The 25059-nt window shown below is 39.1% G+C and overlaps 2 protein-coding genes across 2 annotated transcripts; both read right to left on the bottom strand.

The window, feature by feature from the left end:
* Positions 1-939: 939 nt before the first annotated feature.
* Positions 940-24038, bottom strand: LOC106085549 (multiple inositol polyphosphate phosphatase 1). The gene is made up of 5 exons (XM_013249853.2): positions 23730-24038; positions 23237-23664; positions 13872-14233; positions 13600-13788; positions 940-2227 (listed from the first exon to the last, which is right to left on the bottom strand). Exons 1-5 carry the CDS (start codon positions 23899-23901, stop codon positions 2065-2067), a joined length of 1314 nt encoding a protein of 437 aa, XP_013105307.2. The 5' UTR covers positions 23902-24038; the 3' UTR covers positions 940-2064.
* Positions 14146-19629, bottom strand: LOC131993975 (regulatory-associated protein of mTOR). The gene is made up of 3 exons (XM_013249852.2): positions 16834-19629; positions 14363-16764; positions 14146-14233 (listed from the first exon to the last, which is right to left on the bottom strand). The coding sequence occupies exons 1-2, from the start codon at positions 18791-18793 to the stop codon at positions 14396-14398; spliced, it is 4329 nt and encodes a 1442-aa protein (XP_013105306.1). The 5' UTR covers positions 18794-19629; the 3' UTR covers positions 14146-14233; positions 14363-14395.
* Positions 24039-25059: the final 1021 nt, after the last annotated feature.

Below are 25059 nucleotides of genomic sequence, written 5' to 3'. Positions count from 1 at the left end.
GCAGTGTAAACGGGGTTTAAGGGTGATTATCTTTGGCAACTCCCTGAGATAAGACGAGAGAATTGGAGCGGACTGGATCGGGTTCAACTTGTTTCCTCCGGCCGAACTAAATGCCTTTTTACTTGTTTATTATCAAATTGTCGAAGGCGAATAAGCTACAGAATGCAATGAAATTTGCCTTCGACTACGACTGCTTCGGATTTACGCTTTCGATAACAGGAATAAAACCCCGTTTACACTGCTCATTAAATCCGGATTTAAGGTTCTCGTCAGCTAGGAAATCAAATGATCGAGCCATTAAATCCAGATTTAAAAAACAGTGTAAACGGGGTTTAAGGATGATTATATTTGGCATTGTTTAACAACTGCCTGCCAATTGAGATAAGACGAATTGGAGCAGACTGGATCGGGTTCAACTTGTTTGCTGCTATAGGATCCAAACTCAAGAAAAAAGAACATAATTATTTAATATTTTATGTTTCTTTATTTTGTTTTGTTTCTTCCTTTTTTCTTGTATTTTGTATTATTGCATATAATAATAAAAATATAATTGTTTATAATTAGATTCTTTAAATAGAAAGTACACATTTTGGGCTTAGATTACTAGGTTCTTTTTTTATGTTTTTAATAAGGAAAATAACAAAACGCGAACGAAATCTTTGCTCAATAAAATAAAGCAACAACATTTTTTTTTAATTTAAAGGTTTTTTTTTCATTTAGTTACTACTACACCTCACTTATAAATAAAAAAAAAAAAAATAATAATATTTAATAAAGGGTACGTATGTTTATGTGTGCTAGAATATTATTCATATATATATTGAGACATGTGTTTTGTATTGTATATATTATTTATAATTGTGTTAATAATGCAAACATTGGTTATTGGTTAGTCCTAACTACTTGTTAAGTTTATGATGGGTGTTGATTGATTGGTAAGTTGTGTGTGTGTGTGTGTGTGGGGGGGGGGGTTGTGTTATCATCACTTATGATTAATTTTATTCTTATTCTTGTCTGGTTGCTTGTTGATTGGTAAGTAAAGAGTTCGATTTTTTTTTTATAATTGTGATCGTCGTTCGAAATTTCTTAATAAATCTTAAAAAACAAATTTCATACATAATTTTTCTATTCTTCTTGATAAGGGGGAAGGGGGAAAAAAAGGGTTTGTTGTATAAATGTTTATGTATATGTATGGTAGGCATATGTTCAAAACGGAAAAATATTTATAAACCCTATAGGTTTTGGAAACATAATCTAAAATAAATGTCTTAATATATATGTATACATACATATAGTATGGGGGAGGGCGTATGTGCATCTATGAACGTTCATATGATTGTAAATGTATACAAAAGAATCATTTGAATTTTGTTTTGTAAAAAGAAGAACAATACGTTCACCTAAACGTATTATGGTTTGAAACAAGGCTATAAAAAAGAAAACTATTAGGAAAAACAATGCGAGGGGGAGAGTTAGAAGGGAAGGACATGCTATATATACAATATAACTCCCCTGCTACACTTTTCATCTCATGGTCTCTAGGTATATATAGGATATATAGAAAAATTTTTAATAAAAGTCGTATATCAAAGCATTTTCATCATTTCTGACTTTTGAGTGCATTGGCTAGCTTTTCTTCTCTGCATTAGTTTGCTGCTGATCGGTCCATCACAATTTTGTTTTGTCGTCTATTACATTTTGGTGGTATTAGCTAAAAAAGGCTGTTATGGCTAAGTTAGGTTTTTTTTTAAGAAATATGGTAGTAGTTGCAGTTGTTCAGTGGTTTCTACAGTTACAGACAATAGATGCACGCACATACATTTATGCACCTACAAAGATTTAACTAATATGTACATAAAACCCCGTTTACACGGCTCTTTAAATCCGTATTTAATGACTCGATCATCTGTTTTCCCTTTCTAAAATCAGCTGACGAGAGCCTTAAATGCGGACTTAATGAGCAGTGCAAACAAGGTTTAAGGGATTTTTTACATCTCCTTTCAAATCATTTGACAATTTTGTGCGCATTCGCCTTCATTTGGGGCAGGAACAAAACGCTTCGTTCTACTTAAAGCACATCTCCTCAAAATTACAATTATCTACACTGTCAGCAAAAAGTTGGCGCAAAGTTCTTAGGCTACAAAGATCACTATCTTGCGGACATCCTGGTATGTGTATTACACGTTCTTGATGCATTGTAAGAACCATGGGTTCGCGATTGTTACACCTTAAAATAGACAGAGAGAGAGAAGGGTATGTTAAAAAGTTTGTTTCAATAAGAATAAATTTGGTGAAGAAAGCTTAAATTAATAGTTTTTAGCTGACAATGCAACCAAAATTAATATTTCTATATCGTACAGCAACTTTTGACAACGGGAGCCGATAATAGTGTTTGGCAGTACGACAGTGAAAAATGTAAACAAATAAATAAATTAAGGCAATTAATTTTAAGCACAGTTGGAAAAACTTTTTTTTAAAGTTAAGGTTTTTTTATACATTTTCTAACGTTTCTTTAGCTGTTTCTTATTCAAGACCAAAGAGCTCGCCTACTATTAGCAATAAGTCTGTTGCATGCTCCTGGCCCACAACCTATGATGTCTCATAAGGTGAGGTCATGCGAACAGCTGATTACAATTTTTTTTTATTTTTGTTTTGATTTTGCTAATGTCAAAGGCTTAATAACACAGCTGTGATTTTTTCTAAATACTTAAAAAGATGTTCTATTTGATTCGATATTCCACACATACGCAACAAAAAAGTGTTAAAATTATGAATATGCAAATATAAACCACATTTGAAGAAGATAGGTTGTAAAACGAAGCTTATTTTTAAAATCACTTTGACATTTAAATTTACTGGATTCGTCACTCAAGGTAGTTTCGTTGGGGGTAGATTTTTGTTGTTTTTTAAGTTCTACCAGCTTAAATGTCATGTACCCACCACAGAAGTTAAGTAGTTCTGCCCAAAAACGATCCGGTAGATTCAGCTACCTATACTCCTTTTGGCAAGGGAATATACCAACGTCCACCAGACAACTCTGGAACCATCTCACTTTAGCCAACGATTGTTGGATGAGGACGGAAAGTTGTTATCACAACACAGAAATTTCGTGAAAGGCTGTAGGCTATAATTGTGCATCATCAAAATACAAAAAGTAAAACAAACATTACAAAAGCAACACTAATCATGCTTGTAAACTTTTTTAACAACCTTATAACTTCTTTTTGGTTATTTTTCCATTTTAAGTTCTTTTTTCCAAAAAATATTAGGAAAATTTGTTTGCCAAAATAAAACAGCTGAAGCAAAACAGCTGTTTTCCGAGAGATCGGTTTATATGGGAGCTGTGTCAAGCTATTGATCGATTCAGACCATAGTATGTTGAAGGTCATGAGAGAAGCCGTTGTATAGAATTTCAGCCAAATCGGATGAGATTTCGCCCTCTAGAGGCTCAAAAAGTCAAGACCCCCGATCGGTTTATATAGCAGTTATATCAGGTTATGTACCGATTTGCGCCATATTTAGCACAGTTATTGGAAGCCATAACAAAAAACCTCATGCATTATTTCAGCCAAATTAGATGAGAATTGCGCCATCAAGAGGCTCAAGAAGACAAGATCCCAGATCGGTTTATATGGCAGCTATATCAGGTTATGTACCGATTTGAGCCATATTTATCACAGTTATTGGAAGTCGTAACAAAACACCTCATGCATTATTACAGCCAAATCGGATGACAATTGCGCGCTCAATTGGCTCAAGAAGTCAAGATCCAAGATCAGTTTATATGACAGCTATACCAGATTAATTTCAGTAAAATCGGACGACAATTGCGCCATCTAGAGGCTTAAGAAGTCAAGATCCCGGATCGGTTTATATGGCAGCCCTAACAGGTTATGTACCTAACAGGTTATGTATTTCAGTCAAATCGGACGAGAATTGCGCCCTCTAGAGGCTCAAGAAGTCAAGACCCAAGAGCGGTGTATATGGCAGCTATATCAAAACATGGACCGATTTGGCCCACTTACAATCCCAACCGACCTACACTCATAAAAAGTATTTGTGCAAAATTTCAAGCGGCTAGCTCTACTTCTTCGAAAGTTTGCGTGCTTTCGACATACAGACGGATGGACAGACTACGGACGGACATGGCAAGATCGACTTAAAATGACATGACGATCAAGAATATATATGCTTTATGGGGTCTTTGACGCATATTTCGAGGTGTTACAAACAGAATGACGAAATTAGTATACCCCCATCCTATGGGGGAGGGTATAAAAATGGACCCTGCACGGCATAACTATGAGCACCACACAGGCTGGAACTTTGAGCTCCGATCGGTGTGGTGTTCATTGTTATCACGAGAAGCTTAGCTGCGAGCTTACGGGCGCATCCACAGGTTGCGGATAGTGGAATGCTCCATACGAAGAAGCTGCAACGGCGGTCGCGGACAATCAGCGGTATGGAGCGGAGTCTCAGTGCGAGGCCGGGTAGCGACGGCTCTTCAAGAATACTGAGTGTCTATGATGCTTCATGACAAGGCGAGTTGTTGCCGCCTTTAAATAACCAAAGGCCATGATATTCCCGCGGCGAAGGCTCCTTTGGACCGGAAGGAGCTTGCTCACCTATAGGAGCTAGATGAGGATCGCCACTTGCACATATTGGCATGTGGCTACAACAAAATGGTATCAGACAAATCCTATTTTTAGCAACTGGCCACCCGTTTTGTTACGCCATCAACTGACAACGCAATTGAACTAAAGTTGCCACAAATAATCGACCCTTAAAAGTCAAAGGCTGATTTCCATAATGTCAGGTGCTTCCCAAGGCGGATTTAACAAGGTGGTCTCACGCGAACAGCCGGCCAGGTTTAACGGTTTTAAATGTGTTAAATGTTTGTTTGCATTCTCTTTATTGTTATCTTCTTTCTCGCATATTCTCTGCTCATGTATGCACACGTATACACACACGACCACAAACTTCTTTGTACGTGTTGGCAAAACGTCGATCAGCTTGATGACAAGATGGCGGATTGTTCCATATGATTTGTGGTTGTTGTAAAGGGTGATTTTTTTGAGGTTAGGATTTTCATGCATTAGTATTTGACAGATCACGTGGGATTTCAGACATGGTGTCAAAGAGAAAGATGCTCAGTATGCTTTGACATTTCATCATGAATAGACTTACTAACGAGCAACGCTTGCAAATCATTGAATTTTATTACCAAAATCAGTGTTCGGTTCGAAATGTGTTCAAATTTTGACAAATTTTGTTCAGCGATGAGGCTCATTTCTGGTTGAATGGCTACGTAAATAAGCAAAATTGCCGCATTTGGAGTGAAGAGCAACCAGAAGCCGTTCAAGAACTGCCCATGCATCCCGAAAAATGCACTGTTTGGTGTGGTTTGTACGCTGGTGGAATCATTGGACCGTATTTTTTCAAAGATGCCGTTGGACGCAACGTTACGGTGAATGAACACATTTCGAACCGAACACTGATTTTGGTAATAAAATTCAATGATTTGCAAGCGTTGCTCGTTAGTAAGTCTATTCATGATGAAATGTCAAAGCATACTGAGCATCTTTCTCTTTGACACCATGTCTGAAATCCCACGTGATCTGTCAAATACTAATGCATGAAAATCCTAACCTCAAAAAAATCACCCTTTACAAATGAGACCACCTTTAATTGTTTCGCCATGGTTCCTTTGTATTCGCTAGTTTATGGATATTTAAAAAGCTTAACGTTGACACACTTTAAACGTTTGCAGCACTGAGACACATCCAAAATAATCAAATACTAACAAAACAAACAAAATAAGTTTAACTTCAAATAACGGCGATAGTAAGCGAGGACAATATTAACCGCTTATTAATCGGGGATAGGATTTTCTCCATACAAATTAAGCGAGAAAATCCACTTAATGGATAAATAAAACACGGCAAATGTAAGGAGTTTCAAAATGAGCATCAGTTTAATTGTTGATGCTTTAACATTTTTTTGCTTTTGCCAGGTTTTGGCAATATTTTTAATACATTTCATTGTCTTGAAATTTTCGATTTTTTCAAAGATATTTAATAAAAATCTACTGCATGCATGTTTCATATCGTAATGTAATCAAAGCCCGCAGTTGCTTTGTTTCGGTACTTTGCATGCGTACGAAACTTAAACACTGCAGTAGAAAGGTATCCTTTGCATTGATACATTTTTGGAAGTTAGCCAAAGTAGGGATCCCAAGTTGGACCGAAAAGTCGACTTTTACAGCCCAATCATGAAAACTCCCTGGGAATAAACTCCCAGGGAATTAATTTCTCCCTCGAATAACATCCTCCTATTCTAATTGAATGTGGAGAGGGAATTTCGAATTTTCGAAAACAGCTGTTTTGCTTCAGCTGTTTTATTTTGGTTAAACATTTGACTATTATTTTTTGGAAAAATAAAATAAAATGGAAAAATAAGCAAAAATAAGTTATGAAGTTAACTAAAAAAGGTTTACAAACATGTTTACTGTTGCTTTTGTAATGCTTGTTATAATTTTTGTATTTTAATAGTGCACAATTATGGCCTGCACCTTGTCACCATATTTCTGTTTAGTGACAACAACTTTCCGTCTTCATCCAACAATCGCTGGCTAACTAAGAAGCTTCCAGAGTGGTCTGGTAGACAGATTTATTGTGTCGTGTTGTCCCTGGTTCCCTTGCCAAAAGGAGTTAAGGTGGCTGAATCGTAATATAGAGGTTTGTTTCTCCTTTGTCGTCATAAATACTGTTTGCCTTATACGTCGTTTTATCTAAAGGCATACTTTTATGGAACTAGAGCTTGAAGATCTAATCGACATTTCCGGGCGGCGGCCGCTTTTCTTGGTGGTTGGAACGGCTGCTGGACAAAGTGCTGTCGAAAAGCAACTTATGGATTTATTCTTACTCCTGTGGAGTAAATGCTGCCAAATGTGGCTTTGTATCTTTGAATAATTGCCCACGAGCATTCCATTAAGGAACAGGCAGAAGACTTCTTGCACAACATGAGTGCCGCCCGATTCTACTTTAAGCTCAAGTATCCGACTCGGAACGGAGTGCTAATAAAATTGAAAAACTTAAGAAAATCTTCTATGGTGGCTACATGACATTTAAATCGGGAGAACCTTACAAATTTGTACTTGATTTTGATGAAAAAGTGAAAAATAATTTCCAGACATTTTAAATTGTTTGTAAATAATAAGAAGTGGGACCATTTTTCTTTTTTATAAAACAATAAAATTCATAATTTTTTATCCTAGCTCCCTTTCATTTGTTTGGGGGAATTCTTCCCAAGTTTTACCTTCTTATTCCCCCTTTTATTTCGATTCATATTAGTTACCTTTTTCCTTGAGAGATATTTCCCTTTTTCGAAGTTTGTTTAGAATAAGGGAAAAGGGATTAGGGAATAAACTCCCAGTAAATTGTTATTCAGAATAGGGGAAAAAGGAGTAGGGAATAAACTCCCAGGGAATATTATTCAGAATAGGGCTGTTAGACTTTTCGACATAAATCCAAATGACAAAAGTCGACTTTTAGACTTTTCTTTCCAAAAAGCCGACTTTTGCAAAAAGTTAACGTTTCGACTTTTTTGCAAAAATGTACAAAAATTTCTAAGTAAGATAATCCAATTTCCTACAAGTTTTTGTAAACTTTCGCTATCTAGATATGATAGTTTCTTTGTATTTTCATAAAGGGGAGGAATTAAGAAAATTTTTAAATGCAAAATTGACTAATTTTTATATCAAACCACCCCCATCATTTTGACGATTTTTATACCCTCCACAATAGGATGCGGGAATACTAATTTCGTCATTCTGTTTGTAACTCCTCGAAATATTCTCCTCAGACCCCATAAAGTATATATATTCTTGATCATCATGTCATTTTATGTCGATCTAGCCATGTCCGTCTGTCTGTCGATAGCACGATAACTAAGCTAGCCGCTTGAAATTTTGCACAAATACTTCTAATAGGTGTAGGTCGGTTGGGATTGTAAATGGACCATATCGGTCCATGTTTTGATATAGCTGCCATATAAACCGATCTTGGATCTTGACTTCTTGAGCCACTACAGGGCGCAATTTTCATCCGATTTGGCCGAAATTTAGCATGCGGTGATTTTTTATGATTTTCAACAACTGTGCTTAGTATGGTTGCAAAAGGTCCAGAACCGGGTATAGCTGTCATATATATCTATCTGGGGTCTTGACTTCTTGAGCGTCTGTAGGGCTTAATTCGTATCAGTTTTGGCTGAAATTGTGCACGACGTGTTTTGGTATTACTTCTAACAACTGTGCTAAGTTTGGTCTAAATTGGTCCATAACCTGATATAGCTGCCATATAAACCATATAAGCTTGAGCCACTAGAGGTCGCAATTCTTATCCGATTTGGCTTAAATTTTGCATGACGTGTTTTGTTATAACTTTTAATAACTTTGCCAAATATGGTTCAAATCGATCCTCAACCTGATATAGCTGCCATGCAAACCAATCTGGTATCTTGACTTCTTGAGCCTCCAGAGGGCGTAATTATTATACGATTTGACACAACGGCTGAAATTTTGTACAACGGCTTCTCTCTTGACTATCAACATACGTATTAAATATTGTCCGAACCGATCTATAACCCGATATAGCTCCCAAATAAACTGATCTCTCTATTTTACTCCTAAGGGGCTCAGGGTCGCAATTCTTACTCGAATTGCCCGAAATTTTACACAATGACTTCTACTATGGTCTCCAATATTAAAATCAATTATGGTCCGAAGTTGATATATCTCCAATATTATTGCAATTATTTTCTTTTATCCTTTGTTTGCCTAAGAGATATCGGGAAAGAACTCGACAAACGCGATCTATGGTGGAGAGTATATAAGATTCGGCCTGGCCGAACTTAGCACGATTTTACTTGTTTTCCCTTTTGATGCTTGACAATTTTTGCTTTAAATCCCTTTATGCTTTGACGATTTTTTTTTACTTTAAAGGTCACTTAATTATTAAGGTTATCCGGCCGATCTTGGAAAAAAGGCTTATGTTTTTGCTTAATATAGTGGTACAGTCGTGTTTTTACTATATGGAAATAAGTGTCCGTCTTTTTTAAGATGTATTTTTAATTGTTCTTTGTCAGTCCTATATTAAATCTTTATATTAATAAAAAAATGTCAGTAAAACAAATCGAAATTTAAATTTTAGATTTTCAATACCCCACCGTTCTGAAAGTTTGTCTTTAGTCAACATTTCTCTGAAATTGTATCATGAGATACATTTTTATTAAATTTTAGTAAAAATTTTAATAAAATTTTAGCAAAAAATTTTATTAAAATTTGGTGTTTAAGGAAAATATGAGTTAAATTATGTCTTTGGAGAAAATTTCAATTTTCCTATATCAAATTCAATTAATACTTTTGTTCAAAGAAAATTTAATTGAAATTTTGTCTCACTATATTAAATATTGGAATATTTATGGTTTTATTGAAAGTTATAATAACCTAAACGAGCAGCCCTCATTTTTTGAGTTTCCAAAGGTCTTTTACTCACCGAAAATTGCGAAATCTAAACAGAAAAGACGAATTTTAGGTATGACGATTTTATGACGTTTTTCCAAGAAAATTTTGACGATTTTTTTTCTCAAGCTTGACGTTTTTTCTCGAAAAAGACCTCACAAACGTCGCCAGCATTAGGAGGGAAAAACCACCGCTGAAATTTTGTATTTATGTTCTCACTTAGGCGTCTGCGCTACGCTCGGTTGTCCGTCCATCTGTGTGTCGAAAGCTGGTTCAATTTCAAAGTAGTAAAGCTCAAAAACTTCCTATTAGTATAGGTCGATTGGATTGTAAATAGGCCATATCGGTGCATGTTTAACGTTTTCTATGGCATTCAACAGATGTGCCATATATTGTTCGAATCGGTCCAAAATCTGATATAGCACCCATATAAAACGACGCCCGGTTATACTTCTTGAGTCTGTAGAGAGCGTTTTGTTTTACGTTTGAGCTGAAATTTTGCCTCCTACATACGTGCCATGTTTGACCTAAATCGATCTAAATCCTGATAAAGCTCCCATATAAACCGATCTACGGATTATATTTTTGGAGCCTTGAAAGCGCAATTTTTATCAGATTGGGCTGAGTTTTGCCCGCATCGGTGCAAAACCTGATATAGCTCCCATATAAAACTATTTCCCGATTATACTTTCAGAGCCTCTAGAGCTCGCAATTTTAGCTGAAATCTCCAACAAACATGCCATGTATGTTCTGAATCGGTCAAAAACTTGATAAAGCTCCCACATAAACCGATCTTCTGATTGCACTTCTTGAGCCTCTGGTGCCCGCAGTTCTGATTTGGCTGACATTTTGTACAACAACTTTTCTATGACCTTCAACATGCGTGTTAAATATAATGTGAATCGGTCTATAACCTGATATAGCTCCCATATAAACCGATCTTCCGATTTTATTTCTGGCATTTTCCTTTGGGGTCTAATTTCACTATTTTTTAACTCAAATGTATTTTTTAGTACAAACATTTTTGATTTTATTTTTTGAAATCGCTCGATTTGTGATTTTTTTTAATATCGCGCGATTTTTAAACATGATTCTCGATTGCCGCGCTTTATTTTGTCAAAAAATTTAAAAGTATTTAAAAAAAATCGCGCAGTTTTTGAAAATATGAAAGTCGCGCCAAAGAAAATAACTGTACGATTTAAAAAAAACGACGCTTCTTACTTTTCCTTCCGACGCTTCTTACTTTTCCGAAAATTAAGGGGTCTGTTTGCATGTTGGTGTTTGGGGTGAAATGGCATTATGAAAATACACCCCAAATTCTAAATCGTTATTTCACCCCCAATTTAATATTATTTTTGGGTTGCATTTGCATACTTTGAAGCGCATTTGTTTTTGGGTCTTTTTTTATAATGAAAAAGCACCCAAAATTTTGGCCCTTTTTGCATTTTCAATTTGGGGCCCAATTGTTTAGAGCCCACTGTCATGGCGCATCTTAGTGAGAGGTCGGGCGGCAACGGCTCTTGGTTAATTACTGAATCCTTATGATGCTCGATATGACAAGGAGAGTTATTGACGCCTTTAAATAGTAAATGGCCATCAAGTTCCCTCGACAATCGGTCCTATAGGCCAGACAAGATGGCAAATCTGGATACAACAATAATAATACTTTCACTTGGAAAGTCTCAGTCCAAGCAATAGTGATCCACCTGTTTAGGTGTCCATGCAGGAAATGTTTAAAAACAAATTCACACAATGTTATTGGATGATGCTCGATTTGGTAATGAGAAAGTTATGGCGCTACATTCAAATATGTGCCGATCTAAACCAGACTAGGTAATAATGCCAAAGGTCCTAATGCAACTCTCTGCGCTAAATTTCAGCGAAAAAGGTTAAAAAAGTAGCCTTTTATTGGGCCACGAACCCAATGGCAAGATCGGTCTATGTGGGGGCTATATACAGATATAATCCGATCTAGAGCATAACCGGTGCTCATGGCGAGAGAACTACCGAAATTCAGCGAAATCGGTTAACAAATTAGCCTTTCATGTGCCCACGAACTTACATTGGAAGATCGGTCTATATTAGGGTAACATACGGATATAATCCGATCTAGTCCATTCTGGGTACGGATGGCGAGGGAACTATCGCCACTCATTGCGCACAATTTCAGCGGAACAAAATGCGCTTTCATGTGCCCATGAGCATAAATGAGGAGATCGATATACATATGTGGCAATTATAGACGAATAACAGTCCGATTTGGACTATATTCCAATTTCAATCCGGTTATAAATGCGACTGTTACAGACCTTTGGCATTAAATCCCATCTGTCTATATGGGAGCTATATGAAGATATAGCACGAGGTAGCCCACCTTCAAATCTAACCTGCCTATGGACAAAAAAAAAACAAAAAGCATCTATGCAATACAATGCAAAGCAGTGGTATACTGTCAAGTAACTCCCGAATACCGGCAAAAGGGAAAATATGGTATGTCACTTATTGAACAACCCGAAAGCTACAGGGCGAGGAGGAGAACCAGTAGTTCTATCCACGGTCTCAGAGCCGATGCACAAGCAACACAATTTTTCGTTTACGAGGTTATCAATTGTTATACGCGCTATACATACCGCTTAATATCTCTACACTGATGCTGCGAATTCTCTACACTAATACTGAACAATCCGGATGAACCGAGAGTGGAGTACTGAAACAAGTTCCTCTTCCTATCTCTGAGCACTTTCAAAATGGGAACAGTGATCCCGTTACTGAAGCTACTCGAGCTAGGAAGAATCGTACGGACTGATTTTCCATCTCTTGCTAGAAGACAAGACACTTTAGGATCTATTCCTCCAAGAGCTGCCATGCTATGCTTTTTGAGAATATCGTCAACAAATTCTTTCAGACGGGACAGAAATTACCAATTCAGCGAACCCTCCAGTGTGCGTGCTCCTGGGTAGGATAGACGATTTCTACAATGGGCCATGGACCGCTGTAGATTGCGGGGTGACTGTTGCCTTGTTTGTCTGAGAAAGCATGACCTCAGTCTACTCATAGGTCTAACTGTTCATTGCAAAGTCAGATATTTGACTTCGCGCTGGAGTATATGGTTAAACCCTTTTTATGTGTCTGAAATTGCGGAGAAGGCACAGGATTATGAGCCCCTCTTTCCGTAGCTGGATTCTGTCTTCTCATCAATCTGGACTACTTTGGGCGACTGACTGGCGAAAATTCTCAATTCTCTTCCTCACTACGCCTTGTTTCTTTCATTTCTGCCAAGTTCTTTGGTTTCTCCTTTACCTTCCCTTCCGTTAAATGTCTTGCACTGTATCTTGGTGGAATGTTATCTGCATTCTTTGTGTAAACGATATTGACTGAGCTGGATCCCAGCAACAATTTAATTTATCTTCCTTGTAGTTAGATTGGATCTTCAAGATCTAAAGCGATATGTTCAGCTACAAAGGTTGGTCAAAAAGCGTATCGGGCGCGTTTTAATAGCATTCACGAGGATATGATGGCGGAAGCGATGAAAATCCACTGAGTAAATGTCTTTTTTGGAGATCGTTCATCACCAACAGCACCTGAAAAATTTAACTTCCTCCCGGCAAATCAGAGTAGTTCTACTTTAATTACATTCCGGCAGATTCAAATGTCTCTATTCCTGCTAGCCTAGGATTGATGACTAAGGCGGTGCACACATCTAGTAGTGTACCGCCCGTGAGCAGAGCTCCATCAGCCCCGCCAACCCTAATCGATATATCACAAGATCACTTTGGACAAACCATATCCAAGTCGCAAAGTTCATTACAAGAAAGCCTCCACGTCGAAGCTGGCCGTGTATCACAACCCCTACACGTTGGTATCAAGATTCATTAGCTATTTTTCGGAACTGGGGTGTCCGGTTAACTTGTTCAATCAAACCCAGACCATTGATCTGTAATGTATACAGCGAACGGCCAGGTTCGTCATCGATGAAATGTACCACCTGCAATGGCTGCATACACAATCGTGGGTAGAACAACGACATAATAAAGACACAACAAACTGTTACAAGTAGTAAAAGCAATAAAATATCATACTCATATAGAACAAATGCCACATTGCTGGCAAAAGCATCAATTGTGCTGGTGCGCCATTTGCGTTCCTTATCAAAATCCTGATGAGTTAAAGGCATTTGATCTTTGTATAGACCCAAATGGGCTAGAAGCTTTAGAACGGTACCGGAATGCGTAAAATAAAACGTTGAATTCGGCAGCGATGATTGGGGACTAAATTAAAGGAATAAAAAAAAAAACAAAAAACAAATAAAAAAATAAACAAAAAACATCACAAAATTAATTCCAACACTTACTCGATATGCTTAAACATATTCGCCATAGCAGGACAAGCAATACGATGTGTTAATTCATAGCCATAGCCATCGTTCCAATAATATTCCAAATCTTCCACAAACTCAAGGGTTTTAAGAGTATTCCTATCGAATAACTGACACCACACCGAAGGTGCTTTGCGCCTTTGCCAAGCCGTTTCGAAGCCACAAATTGTATAAATCAAGCGTACAGTATTCGCATCCAAATGTGACAGTCTGGTTATTTGACGAAGATGTTCAATGACATGCAGCATTTGTCCGCCTTGAAGAAATTTACGCACATTGTCAAATGTTTGAGGATTTTTATCGACATCACTTTGCCAGCGACTACATAATTTATAAAACTAAAATGGAAAAAAGAAAGAAAAATATTTCAAAGATACGAAACCATCCATATTTTTGTAAATTAGCTAATATCTCTTTTAAACTTGACTATAGTAAATAGTTTCTTAGGTTCTAGAAGTTTGCTATACCTGGTGATGGTTCATACACAGCCACCGTATTGTCTACGACGATGGTTCATACACAGCCACCGTATTGTCTACGAAACCTACTGCTAAAGATATTTTGTGTAAATGAAAAGCCAGACATGTGGGATGGCCTATCTTGGGGCCCATAAAGCTGTCATTGCTGCGCAATGTACTCAGCAGTCGGCCGCCCTGCTGACTACTGTAGATGGTAATTTTATTGACGCTACCAGCTGCTATCATATCGGCCGATTGATGCGAGGCAATAACCGTGACATCATTGCCCGCATCCCATTGACTAAGAACACCATTGGGCATTTTGGAACGCAAATCTATGACACTGATTTTGCCGTTCGAGCATCCAGTGACCAGCGTGGTCTGTGTATCTCTCAGACAAGCACTTAGTATTGCACCTGTATGTTCGCGGTAGACCCGTATGCGAGCCTCCTGCGGAGCACAACGTTTGTCGTAGAGTCGTACGCTGCCATCGCCGCATCCTCCCACGATTATATCACTCGACATGTTGGTGGAAAAGGGCGAAAGGACTCGTATGCTGTGCTCACTGCCTATGGGAATGTCACTAAGACGCAATTCCCGTTCTACATCCCAGATGCGAAGGAATCGACTGGTGCCACCAGCAACAACCAGTTGTTGAGAGCACTGCTGCCAGGCAGTAACTAGACCACATCCATCGCCAGTTATGCCTTTGCGTGTGTACTTGGTGCAGGAGCCCCCTAGACTGGACGAATTTCCCAAATAAGAAGCATGCATAGCTGGCAGAGCTATCCATGCGGTCACCAAACGCCCTGGACAATCACGGCTGTACTCATCTGTACCATTACCAGCATTGGGTTGCCAAATGCGTACCACGCCATCATCATGACCCACCAGGGTCAAGGGCATATCTTGCGAATTTAGGAACTCAATAGCACTGACTCGCGCCACGCTATTATTTTGGGGAACATGAGCTGGTGGTGAGGCCGATGAGGTTCTGTTGCGTGACGATGTCGCCGCCGATGGCACTGATGTTGGTGTAAATGTTCTCACAGTATTGCGTTGCCAATCATACAAAAGAACCTTTTCGCGATAGGCCACGGCAATTTGTTGTTCATATGGCAGCAGGCGTACGAGTGATGGGGTCGACTGTGTTTTTCGTACCCAACTTTGTGTATCGATGCGCGGCGATCTTGACTGTTGATTGCGTGCCTGACTGCGTATCTGGCGGTTTCGTTGAAAACGGCATTCTCTGGCCCGCAGAATGGGGGCATTTTTGTCAATGGGGAATATTTGGATACGCTCACTATTCTTATCGGCGGCATAGCGATGTTTTCCCGGCTTGGTAAAGTATGATATGGCCCATGGTATAAACTCTGTGGTCACAATTGGTTTAAGACTTTGCGATTTTGACTCGAAATTTGTGTCACTTGTACTGCTGTGACCGGAAGCTGAACCATCACCGCCATTATTGCCTCCTACGGGCTCTGACAGGGCTATGGATATTTGAGGCGCTGCACTGTCCGTCTCATCACTCATGGAAGTTGTGCGAAGTTTACGATGCAACATCGCCTGGGGGTCGTGCATATTTCTTAGCTTGGATGCCCAGGGACTGCCACTGCCTTGGCCTACTCCTGGATTGCCAACACCAACCGGAGGAGATTCGCCGGTCCCTGATCCACTACCTCCCAGATAGGAAACGCGAGTATTGGGACTTGGCGGTAAACTGACACTCAGGCTGATGCACTTTTCATTGGCCGCCTCTTTTGCTGTGATCAATAGCAGAGCAGCATTCTTGATGAAACCGATTATCTCTCTTGCGGTCTCCGCCACTTTAGGGAATGGATCATGACTTAACTGATAGATGCCTTGCCACAATTTGAGAAATATCGACTGAAATGGTATGGCAGACGAGCTGATGTTTGAGATTGAACTTGAACTGACGCCACGTCGCATCGTAGCATGTCGTTCCAGACTATGGGTGGAATGATGATGGAACACACCATGACCACCACTGGCAGTTGAGAGGGGGGCACCGGGCATAACATGGCTAACACTGGCACTGCGTTCACTGCTCACCGAAGGTGACGTCATATGCTCCTGCATGTAGACGGTAACAAATTGGGACTCGAATAGCAATACCATCCATTGCAAGGCGGAAGCCAATTCCAGACGAACCAGTGGAGACATGTCCTCGGCTACATTCTCAAGTAATGTTATGGCAATAATGCGATCGATATTGTTAGCGTGCTCCTCCGATCGATCTGTGACGGAGCTTATAAATGTTCCTAAGGCAAATACAGCTGCTGCGCGCACTTCCGGTATGGGATCCTTCAGCAAAGGATACAACTTCTCATGAGCCAAATCACGCACGCCAGACCAACGTGCCTTTTCAAAATTATGCCACAGCATGCCTTTCGTAAAAGGAGAGTAAAATACGTCAATAATTTTGCAATATATTTACTACATTCTTACCAACTTACCTAAGCAAATTGCCAGCCATTGCCTTAAAAGCCAACTCTCATCGTTCAGCTGTTCCAGACATATGGACACTAGTGATCCTTGCAAAGCACTCGTTTGGCCCAAAAGGAAGTTATTTACAATACAGGCCAAAACGAAGGCGGATAAGGTGCGATACTCTTTGGCCACCGTAGTGTCCTGTAGTACCGCCAAAAAGTACTTGTGATCCTTAACCAAATCCACCTGGCAACTGGGATCAACAGCTAAAATTTTTGCCCAAATAAAGACTAAAACTGGGCGCAGTTCTTTGGCCGAACTCTGCAACAATTTAAGTACGTAGGGAAATATACCCACACCCAAGGCCAAATTTACCGCCCATGGACCGAGATCCAAGAATCTGGCCAACAGTTCTAAGGCTCGCAAGCGATGAACTTGCGATAGCAGCACTTGCAGCACTATGGGCAATTGTTCGGGGGGTGTTCGCGATTCGGATTCACGATCCAACCACACTTGAAATGCTGTCAGCTGTTCTTCAAAAAATGGCAATTGTTTATAGGGCGCCCCTCCCTTCAATATATCGGGCAATTGCTGCAGGGCCAAATCGACCACTAAATCCCAGGCAGTCCACATGGGATGGCGGAAGCAGGGCGGCAAGGCAGGGTGCGATACTGGGGTGCAATCATGTGATCTCAGAATGCGTTCGGCTAGGAGAAAATTGCGAAACAAACTGGCGACCAGCAAGTCTTGGCGGAAAAGTTTTTGAAACAATTCACGGGGCAGGGTGTTCCAGGCTATGGTGTCCGTTATGGCCGTAAACACCCAATTCAGCTCACCCATCATGGTGCGACGATCATTAACTTTGCCTGGTATCTTATCGATGACATCACTCTGCAACTGCGGCACTAGGCCGAATTTTTCCCTCATGGTATACCACTTGAGGGCAATGTTTATGGGAGTGGTAAGGCAGGACGTAAATAAGTCTGCTGGCAATTGGGCATTCATAGGTAAAATTTCTCCCACAGAGCAGGCCGCCAAATGGATGCAGTTCTTATAACTGATCATGGGCGATATAGAGGGGGCTGGGCCGCCCGGTGGAACACGTTGATTGGCTTCCTTCTCATGTTGCTCGGCAAACTGAAGAAATGATTGGATAATGATGCCGGCATTGGAGCAATCGTAAACATAAATAGAAGGGGCAGCCATCCATGTCTGCAATTCAAATATGCTTAGGGGTATGTATTGGGTAAAGGTTTTATTGAACACCCAAATTTCTCCATTTACAGTCGGTTTGGGCACACCATGGCCATTGTAATGGAATAGTATACGCTCACCTTTAGCATTGCGTCGCAATGAGGTGCACAGCTTTTTCACATCTTCCACAGTGGGATCGTGGCACTTCTTGTAGCGGGCCCGTGGCTGCCAACGTTCGTATTGCATTTGCAGATTGGAGCCAATGAGATCCATTGCTTTGGGCGCCGACAAAGAGGAGGGGTCAATCCAACATTCCAGACGGGCACAAGGTTGAATTTTGATCACATCAGGAGGATCGACTCCTATGTTTAGGCACAACACTAAAGCCACGCTGGCTGTCTTCATGCGCTCGCGTATGCGCCAAGGCTGCCGCTCATATTTAACGGCCTCTATTACCTCATGGTGGCGTTTGGCCTGAAAGCATAAAGGACACCGATGATCGGGAAATTTCTCCAGATTTTCACCCAATGTCAACTGTTGCAAATATTTGGGAAACTGCTGACTCTCAGACATAGATGTTTTTCGTGTTGCGGTAACGTTAGCTCCAGTTGCGGGGGCTGAGATACTAGTGGCCATTGTAGATATGGTGGAACTTGCCAGTGAACATGCAGCCCCATATGTACCGCTTGCTGCTAAAGCTGAGGTTGGAGGACAATTAGGACTACCACTACTGCTCACTGATGAGGCATTCACGGCGGCGGCTGTTGTATTAATGTAGTGTGACTCAAACATTTTTGCACACTTCGCACTTTTCACAAATTATTTCGAATGAACGATGCGTGTTGTTGTTGTCGCCTCAAATAATCTGCACATGGAGAACAACAATTGCTTTAAAAGACGGACATCTTTTGTCCGGCATTACGCATAATTGTTAGTGGGCGTTGTTATATGGCCTTTACTTGAAGCTGCATCTTCGAAATTAGTGTCCATACATCACACAACGCGCGGATATGTTCCCGAGTCCGTCTGTCGTCGAATAGCACTTAGATGAATCTTCTACGGACGAAAAATTGTGATAGATCCTGCGGTGCACCCAAACAACAAAATGTGGGCCGCTGCTCGAATTTTTCTTTTCCGTTTTGGCCTTCAAAACATAACCACAAATAGTTTGGGAACGAAATTCCCTTAGTTATTTTGACTTCCACCAACAATTTTACTTATTTTCTGTGTATTTTTTCGAAACAACAACAAATGCGCAATATTGCGATGCAAATTTACGTCGTACAGTTAATGAAAATGCTTTTTTTCTTGGTAAAATTAGCGCAATCAGCAACCACGTTTGTAGAAATACGCAGTTTTTTTCAGTTCTCTTAGCTCCTATACTGCTCTTGATGCATGCATAACCTTACAGGGATGCCACCTGGGGTCAATACATGTCTGCCGCAATGACATATTAAACATTTATGGAAAAGACACATTATTTGCAGACTATAAGAACAGATGTTTCTTACATAAAATTATTTCAATTTATCAAAGTATTGTTGTTTATTTAAGACTCAATATAGTTTACAAATTGTTTTAATTACACGGCTTCACATCCTTTGATGGGCCAAATTGTCTTCCCACCCCTTTGGGTTGACATAACTTCAAACGAAAAAATTAAACGGCAACTTCTTCGACATGATAGCCGGACACCAAAACAAAACAAAATTCGGAATAGGATTGCCAAGTTGTTTCGACTGACATTTTCATATCTTCTAATCATGTTATATAACCCTGGTTTAGAGTTAGTGTGTTGCCATATGGAAGTTAACCGGGTAATTCGTGAAGTAGGAATTTTCATGAGTACAAAAATATAACAAAAAACAAGCAAGCAAAGCAAAAGTCGGGCGGTGCTGACTGTACAATAACCTAACCTACCCTATGAGTACTAAGTGGAAGCTATATCTTATTCTGAACCAATTTTGATGGACCTCGTCGGATGTTTTCAGATGGGTTATTAAACAATCCGTATTACGGTTCAACAAATATGCTGAAACTCAAGATATATTCATTTACAGGTGGTGGCAGTTGCCCAACAACAAAATATTGAGTGCACTATCTATCACAATCAGTGATTAGTGCAACTCTGATTATGAGTATGTTATTGGTTGGCGCCATTTTCTTTGCATGTGTGTGCTGTGGTTCTTAACTATAATACCCACACACAACCAAAACTCGTTGACAGATAGTGTACTTCGCGAGAAAAAATTTTACTCAGCTGTTTACGGTACACTACCTGGTAATTATGTCAGGCTGATACTGTAAAAACTATGGTTGACAAATGACAACATTGTTGCAAATTACAGAAAATCTGACGAACATATATAAGGAAGCTATATCTATAATCTAAAATCTATAATCTAAAATCTAATATCTAAATCTAAAATTTTGGCAATATTGGTAAATAAATGCGCTTGCAGTGGCTCTAGAAGGGAAAATCGGGCGAAATATAAATATGGCAGCTATATCTATAAATGAACCTATTTCTATGAAATCCGCCAGTAATAGAGTCATAAGAAAATCCTTCTTACCAAATTTCGAGAGCATCAGCAAATGACCACTTTATTGCGATATTTTTCAAAATCGAACGAACATATATATGGGAGCTATATCTTAATCTAAACCGATTTCGACCATAATCTATAGATATTATAGTAGTCGTTAAGGAAAGCGTTGTACAAAATGATGGTCAATAAATGCGCTACAAAATAAGATTTTGCTTGTACACAAAATTTCATGCAATTATGTTTAAAAAAGTTTTGTCAAAGTATTTCAACTATTCCGAAAGCTGAACAGAATACCCTGCTTTAAAGATAAATGTTAATTTGTTCACACAGCATATTGATGTTATTCCCCGCTCTAGGACAGATCACCCATCCGTGTATGATATTATTTCCAGGCCAGTCGATGGGGGAGGAAGTTTAGTTAAGACAGAAGGTAAACCTGGAGCGGGTAGAGAATCTCCCTGTTTAAATCTATGGGACTTCGACTTAATGTTTTTAAACTCACCGTATGCGACCACACATATCCATCTATTCCTGTTTAAATCTATTGAGCTTCGACTTATGTTTCTTAAACCACAGTGTGCGACCTCACATGTCTACCTGTTCCGTTGGGAAGATCAGACCCGATGATATCATTAAAAAGGGTGGTGTAACTGACCAATCAAATACCTTTGCAATATTCAGGGCCAAGGGAACGCTCGTTCACAAGACAATTTTTCATTCACTACGCCACTGATATGTGTGGTGATGGCGATAAGTGCCGTTGTCGTGCTGTGCATTTTCCTTAATGCATGTTGATGGCCTGCTGGAAAAAGGGATGAATTTAACCCTGTTAGGAGAGAGATCTTTCTGTATGACTCTCCTTGTCCGGCATGTTTCCCTGGTTTGGAAATATCTACCAATCGATCCATTTCTTACACCTCAGGTATTGTTGTTTTTGTTGTAGCAGTGTGTTGTGCACCGAGGTGGCAGCCCTTACCGATGAAGGACATCATAGAGTGCCATTGGATTGCTTTTGTGCCTCTGCAAGACGTTTTCTATTGAATTTATCAAATTTTGGTTTGCGGCTGTGTTTTGCCATGTTAAACAGCTACAAATAAATGCGCGTGCACTGTATTGTGTCCGTCAAAACAGTGGTGCGCACAAAAAGTTTTGTTTTTGCTTTCCATTTTATCATCATATTTACATTGCCGAAAGCAAATAGGAACAAATATTAATCCCGGCACGGGATAGCTTTGAACACCACAAAGGCTGGAACATTGAGGTCCTATCTGTGTGATGTTCATTGCTGTCAGGAGAAGCTTAGCTGCGAGCTACCAGGCGCGTCCACAGGTTGCGGATATTGGAATGTTCCATACGGAGTAGCAGCAACGGCAGTCGCGGACAATCAGCAGTACCGAGCGGAGAGTCTCAGTGAGAGGCCGACCGGCACCGGATATTGTACAAATACCGAGTGTCTATGATGCTCGATATGAAAAGACGGGTTGCGCATGCTGGAGGAGAAAGATTACGACCAAAGTTCCCTTCTGGACACTATGGATGCGATAGGCAAAGGATTTCAGACTACTTGGAATTTCGTGATTCACTTTCCCGGGAGGGATGAGAATACTGTTTTTATATGAAATGATGCCTCGGATAGATGACTCTTAGATGGACGCAGGGACTGGATTGGGGCTATACTACGACACACACTATTTTCAGCAACGATAGAGGCAAAAGAAATTCTGGGAGGAGATTTACTATTTTCGAAATCGGTATATATGGCGGCCCTCAAGGTCGTAGGTTCTAGGACAGTGAGGTCAAAGTGTGTGGAATCCCTGAATAGAATCTAGTTTCACGAAATGATGCTATAAATTTTTGGGTTCGAAGTTTGTTTAAACTTCAAATTTTATCAGCTAACACGGAAACGGTACGTAAAGTTTTGTTTTTCTGAATTTTACTTTTCGGATACAGTCGACAGACGTTCGGTAATCATTTATATGTGAATTCATAAACCAAAACAATATAGCTAAAAAGTTTTTCTACATTTACGAGAACATAACTAGGCCTAAGCTGACATAAATATACTATAACTAGGCCTAAGCTGACATAAATATGCGTATGGCGCAGAATTCACTAATAGAAGGTTAGGTCACTTGCGAAAACATAGAGTGGATAGGCCCCATTAACATCATTGATTTTGTCAATGGAGTATGCAATTAGGCAAAACCGTTAACTCATTTCTACTTAAGCTGTAAAAGTGTTGCAAACGAAACATAATGTAAATGAAAACCGCAATAAAACCGGAGAATCAAAGTTTGCATCGCACGAATTTATTAAGATTTGTATTCGCAAAGTTCCATTGAAATCGCAACAGGTCTGATTTCTGTTACGATTCCAGTCCAGACTGCTTTTTGGAAGATATTAATTCAATATGGCAACATTTGAATATTTTAAATAAATGTATTGAAACAGCTGTTACCACAGGATGACTCAACTTTAACATATGGAAAAGGAGACGGTGTTTCATTTCAAAAATGTACATAATATAAATTCATGCATGGCAGTCCGCAAGGACTTGTTAGCACAGAAGCCTATCTAAAGAAAATGTTAAATGGTATGATGACATATAAAGCTTTGATTGTAAGCTGCTCTTATTAATTACTTATTATATCTATGGGATCTATCTATACATTTGAAATGCACTTACTCTTAAAACTGGATCCTTGTGCAATGCCTCCGGATACACAATCTCTCCAATCTTATGCCTACCAAATAGACCGGTTGCAAAACTTTGGGCACTCTTTAAAGTTCTCTGAGTGGCGGTATATTTGAAGTAGAACCTGCTGGGATCGTATTCCTCAGGCAGAAGTTGGGGAAATCGGTTTTGCATGCGTTCAGCCAATTCAAGTAGCTCATCTTCACCTTCGGCAACCAGAAACTTCTCTTCCTCCGCACTGACATTAAACTGCCATGTTTTTAAACGTTGCAAAAAGTCTGGGCACATATCCACATCTTCCCTCGAAAGTATATCTTGCTTTATATCCATCAATTTTGTTTTGGCCTTTTTGATGACTTTTTTACTTGGATTTCTAGTTCCATGGCGAATCACAGCCCAAAGACGTTGTGGTTGGCATCCTGACAATTGAAAAAACACGTTTAAAAATTGAGTGTCATTGCATTAGTTTTAGCTTGGCATGTACCTTCTATAACTAATGGCTTGTCATTGAAATTTGCTATGGCACGGTATGGAGTTTTCGTGGACAAATGACTCTCAATATCTTCTCTAGAAATGCTGCCTCTACACTTGTCATCAGCATAGTAACCAACCGTAAGGAAGGATAGTGAAATAATAATAATAAATATATTGCACATTTTTTTCCTACTTAAAAATATTCATAGCATTCGACGGTAGTTAATACGAAGAATTTGTCAGGAAATTATAAAATAAAGTAAACTAAAAAATCACAGGGAACAGATTAAACAGCTGACGAAATTAGAGTTTAACTTTCAGTTTCGTTTAGGGATCTAAAAGTCGACTAATCGATTAATCGAATTTTTCAGTAAAAAAAGTCGAAGTCGACTTTTACTGGATAAAAAAGTCGAATTATCGTCTTTGAAGTTAAAAAAATCGAAAAGTCAGAATATGTAGAAAAGTCGAAATATGCCAAAAAAATGCGAAATTTTCGTTATCGAAAATTTTGCGTGCAGGTACGCTGCTCAAGTATAAATATAAGTATTTTCTTTATTGAGACTTTTTTTCATTTTCAATACAGTAAGTACATGCATAAAGAATGGTTAACATTTTACCCTTAGAATTATACTTGTCTTGTTCTAATATTCTATTTTGTTGAACTTCAGCTACATGCTACGTGAAAGATTGATATACGAGCCAACCAATGTGTTCGTGTGAGACAAGGCTTGATCTCGGTCTTAACAGATGCTGCTCAAATGAAAATCCTTTTGTGTAACAATGTGACATAAAAGGCATTGTAGATGTTTTTTTTTTGTAATTACGAACGAAAATATGTTTTGATAGTTCTTGCAACATTAAATAAAGTTATTAGCTATTAAAAACATTTGATTTCATTACATATGTACTTCATTAGACAAAAATTATTAATAACATTTTTGCCCGATTTTTAATCATTTTTGGCGAATAAACGATTTCATTTGCATATAACTTTATTTCATGTTGCATGGACCCATCAAAAAATTTTTATTCTAATTTCATGGAAAAATTCTGCAGTGTCAATTGCGTCACCCAGTTACGCAAAGAAAATTTCATTTGAATTGCGTACCTGCAAGCGAAATAATCGTCGAATTCGATTTTTTTATACAAAAAGTCGATTAATCGATTAGTCGACTTATAGATCCCTAAACGAAACTGCAATGCCGAGTGTACATGGCACATCTGATGCATGGTCATTGTAATGGCCCTTTTAGACGGCACATCATGATCGTTCTCATCGTGTATACGTATTGATTACAGGTTTAGCCAAAAACGGTACATAGAATTTTCCTTTTCTTTGA

Source organism: Stomoxys calcitrans, chromosome 4 (assembly GCF_963082655.1).
Source record: "Stomoxys calcitrans chromosome 4, idStoCalc2.1, whole genome shotgun sequence".
Taxonomy (NCBI): Eukaryota; Metazoa; Arthropoda; class Insecta; order Diptera; family Muscidae; genus Stomoxys; species Stomoxys calcitrans.
The sequence above is the reverse complement of the archived record's forward strand: the minus strand, read 5'-3'. Positions and strand labels throughout refer to the sequence as shown.

What these genes read in the sequence shown, in the direction of transcription:
- LOC106085549 (XM_013249853.2), bottom strand. Translation starts at nt 23,901, where the DNA reads ATGTGCAATATATTTATTATTATTATTTCACTATCCTTCCTTACGGTT. An exon ending in CAAGCCATTAGTTATAGAAG is followed by an intron (nt 23,665 to 23,729) that starts GTACATGCCAAG and finishes TTCAATTGTCAG; the next exon opens with GATGCCAACCACAACGTCTT. An exon ending in GTGGCATTTGTTCTATATGA is followed by an intron (nt 2,228 to 13,599) that starts GTATGATATTTT and finishes GTCTATTTTAAG; the next exon opens with GTGTAACAATCGCGAACCCA.
- LOC131993975 (XM_013249852.2), bottom strand. Translation starts at nt 18,793, where the DNA reads ATGTTTGAGTCACACTACATTAATACAACAGCCGCCGCCGTGAATGCC. An exon ending in ATGGCTGGCAATTTGCTTAG is followed by an intron (nt 16,765 to 16,833) that starts GTAAGTTGGTAA and finishes CTTTTACGAAAG; the next exon opens with GCATGCTGTGGCATAATTTT.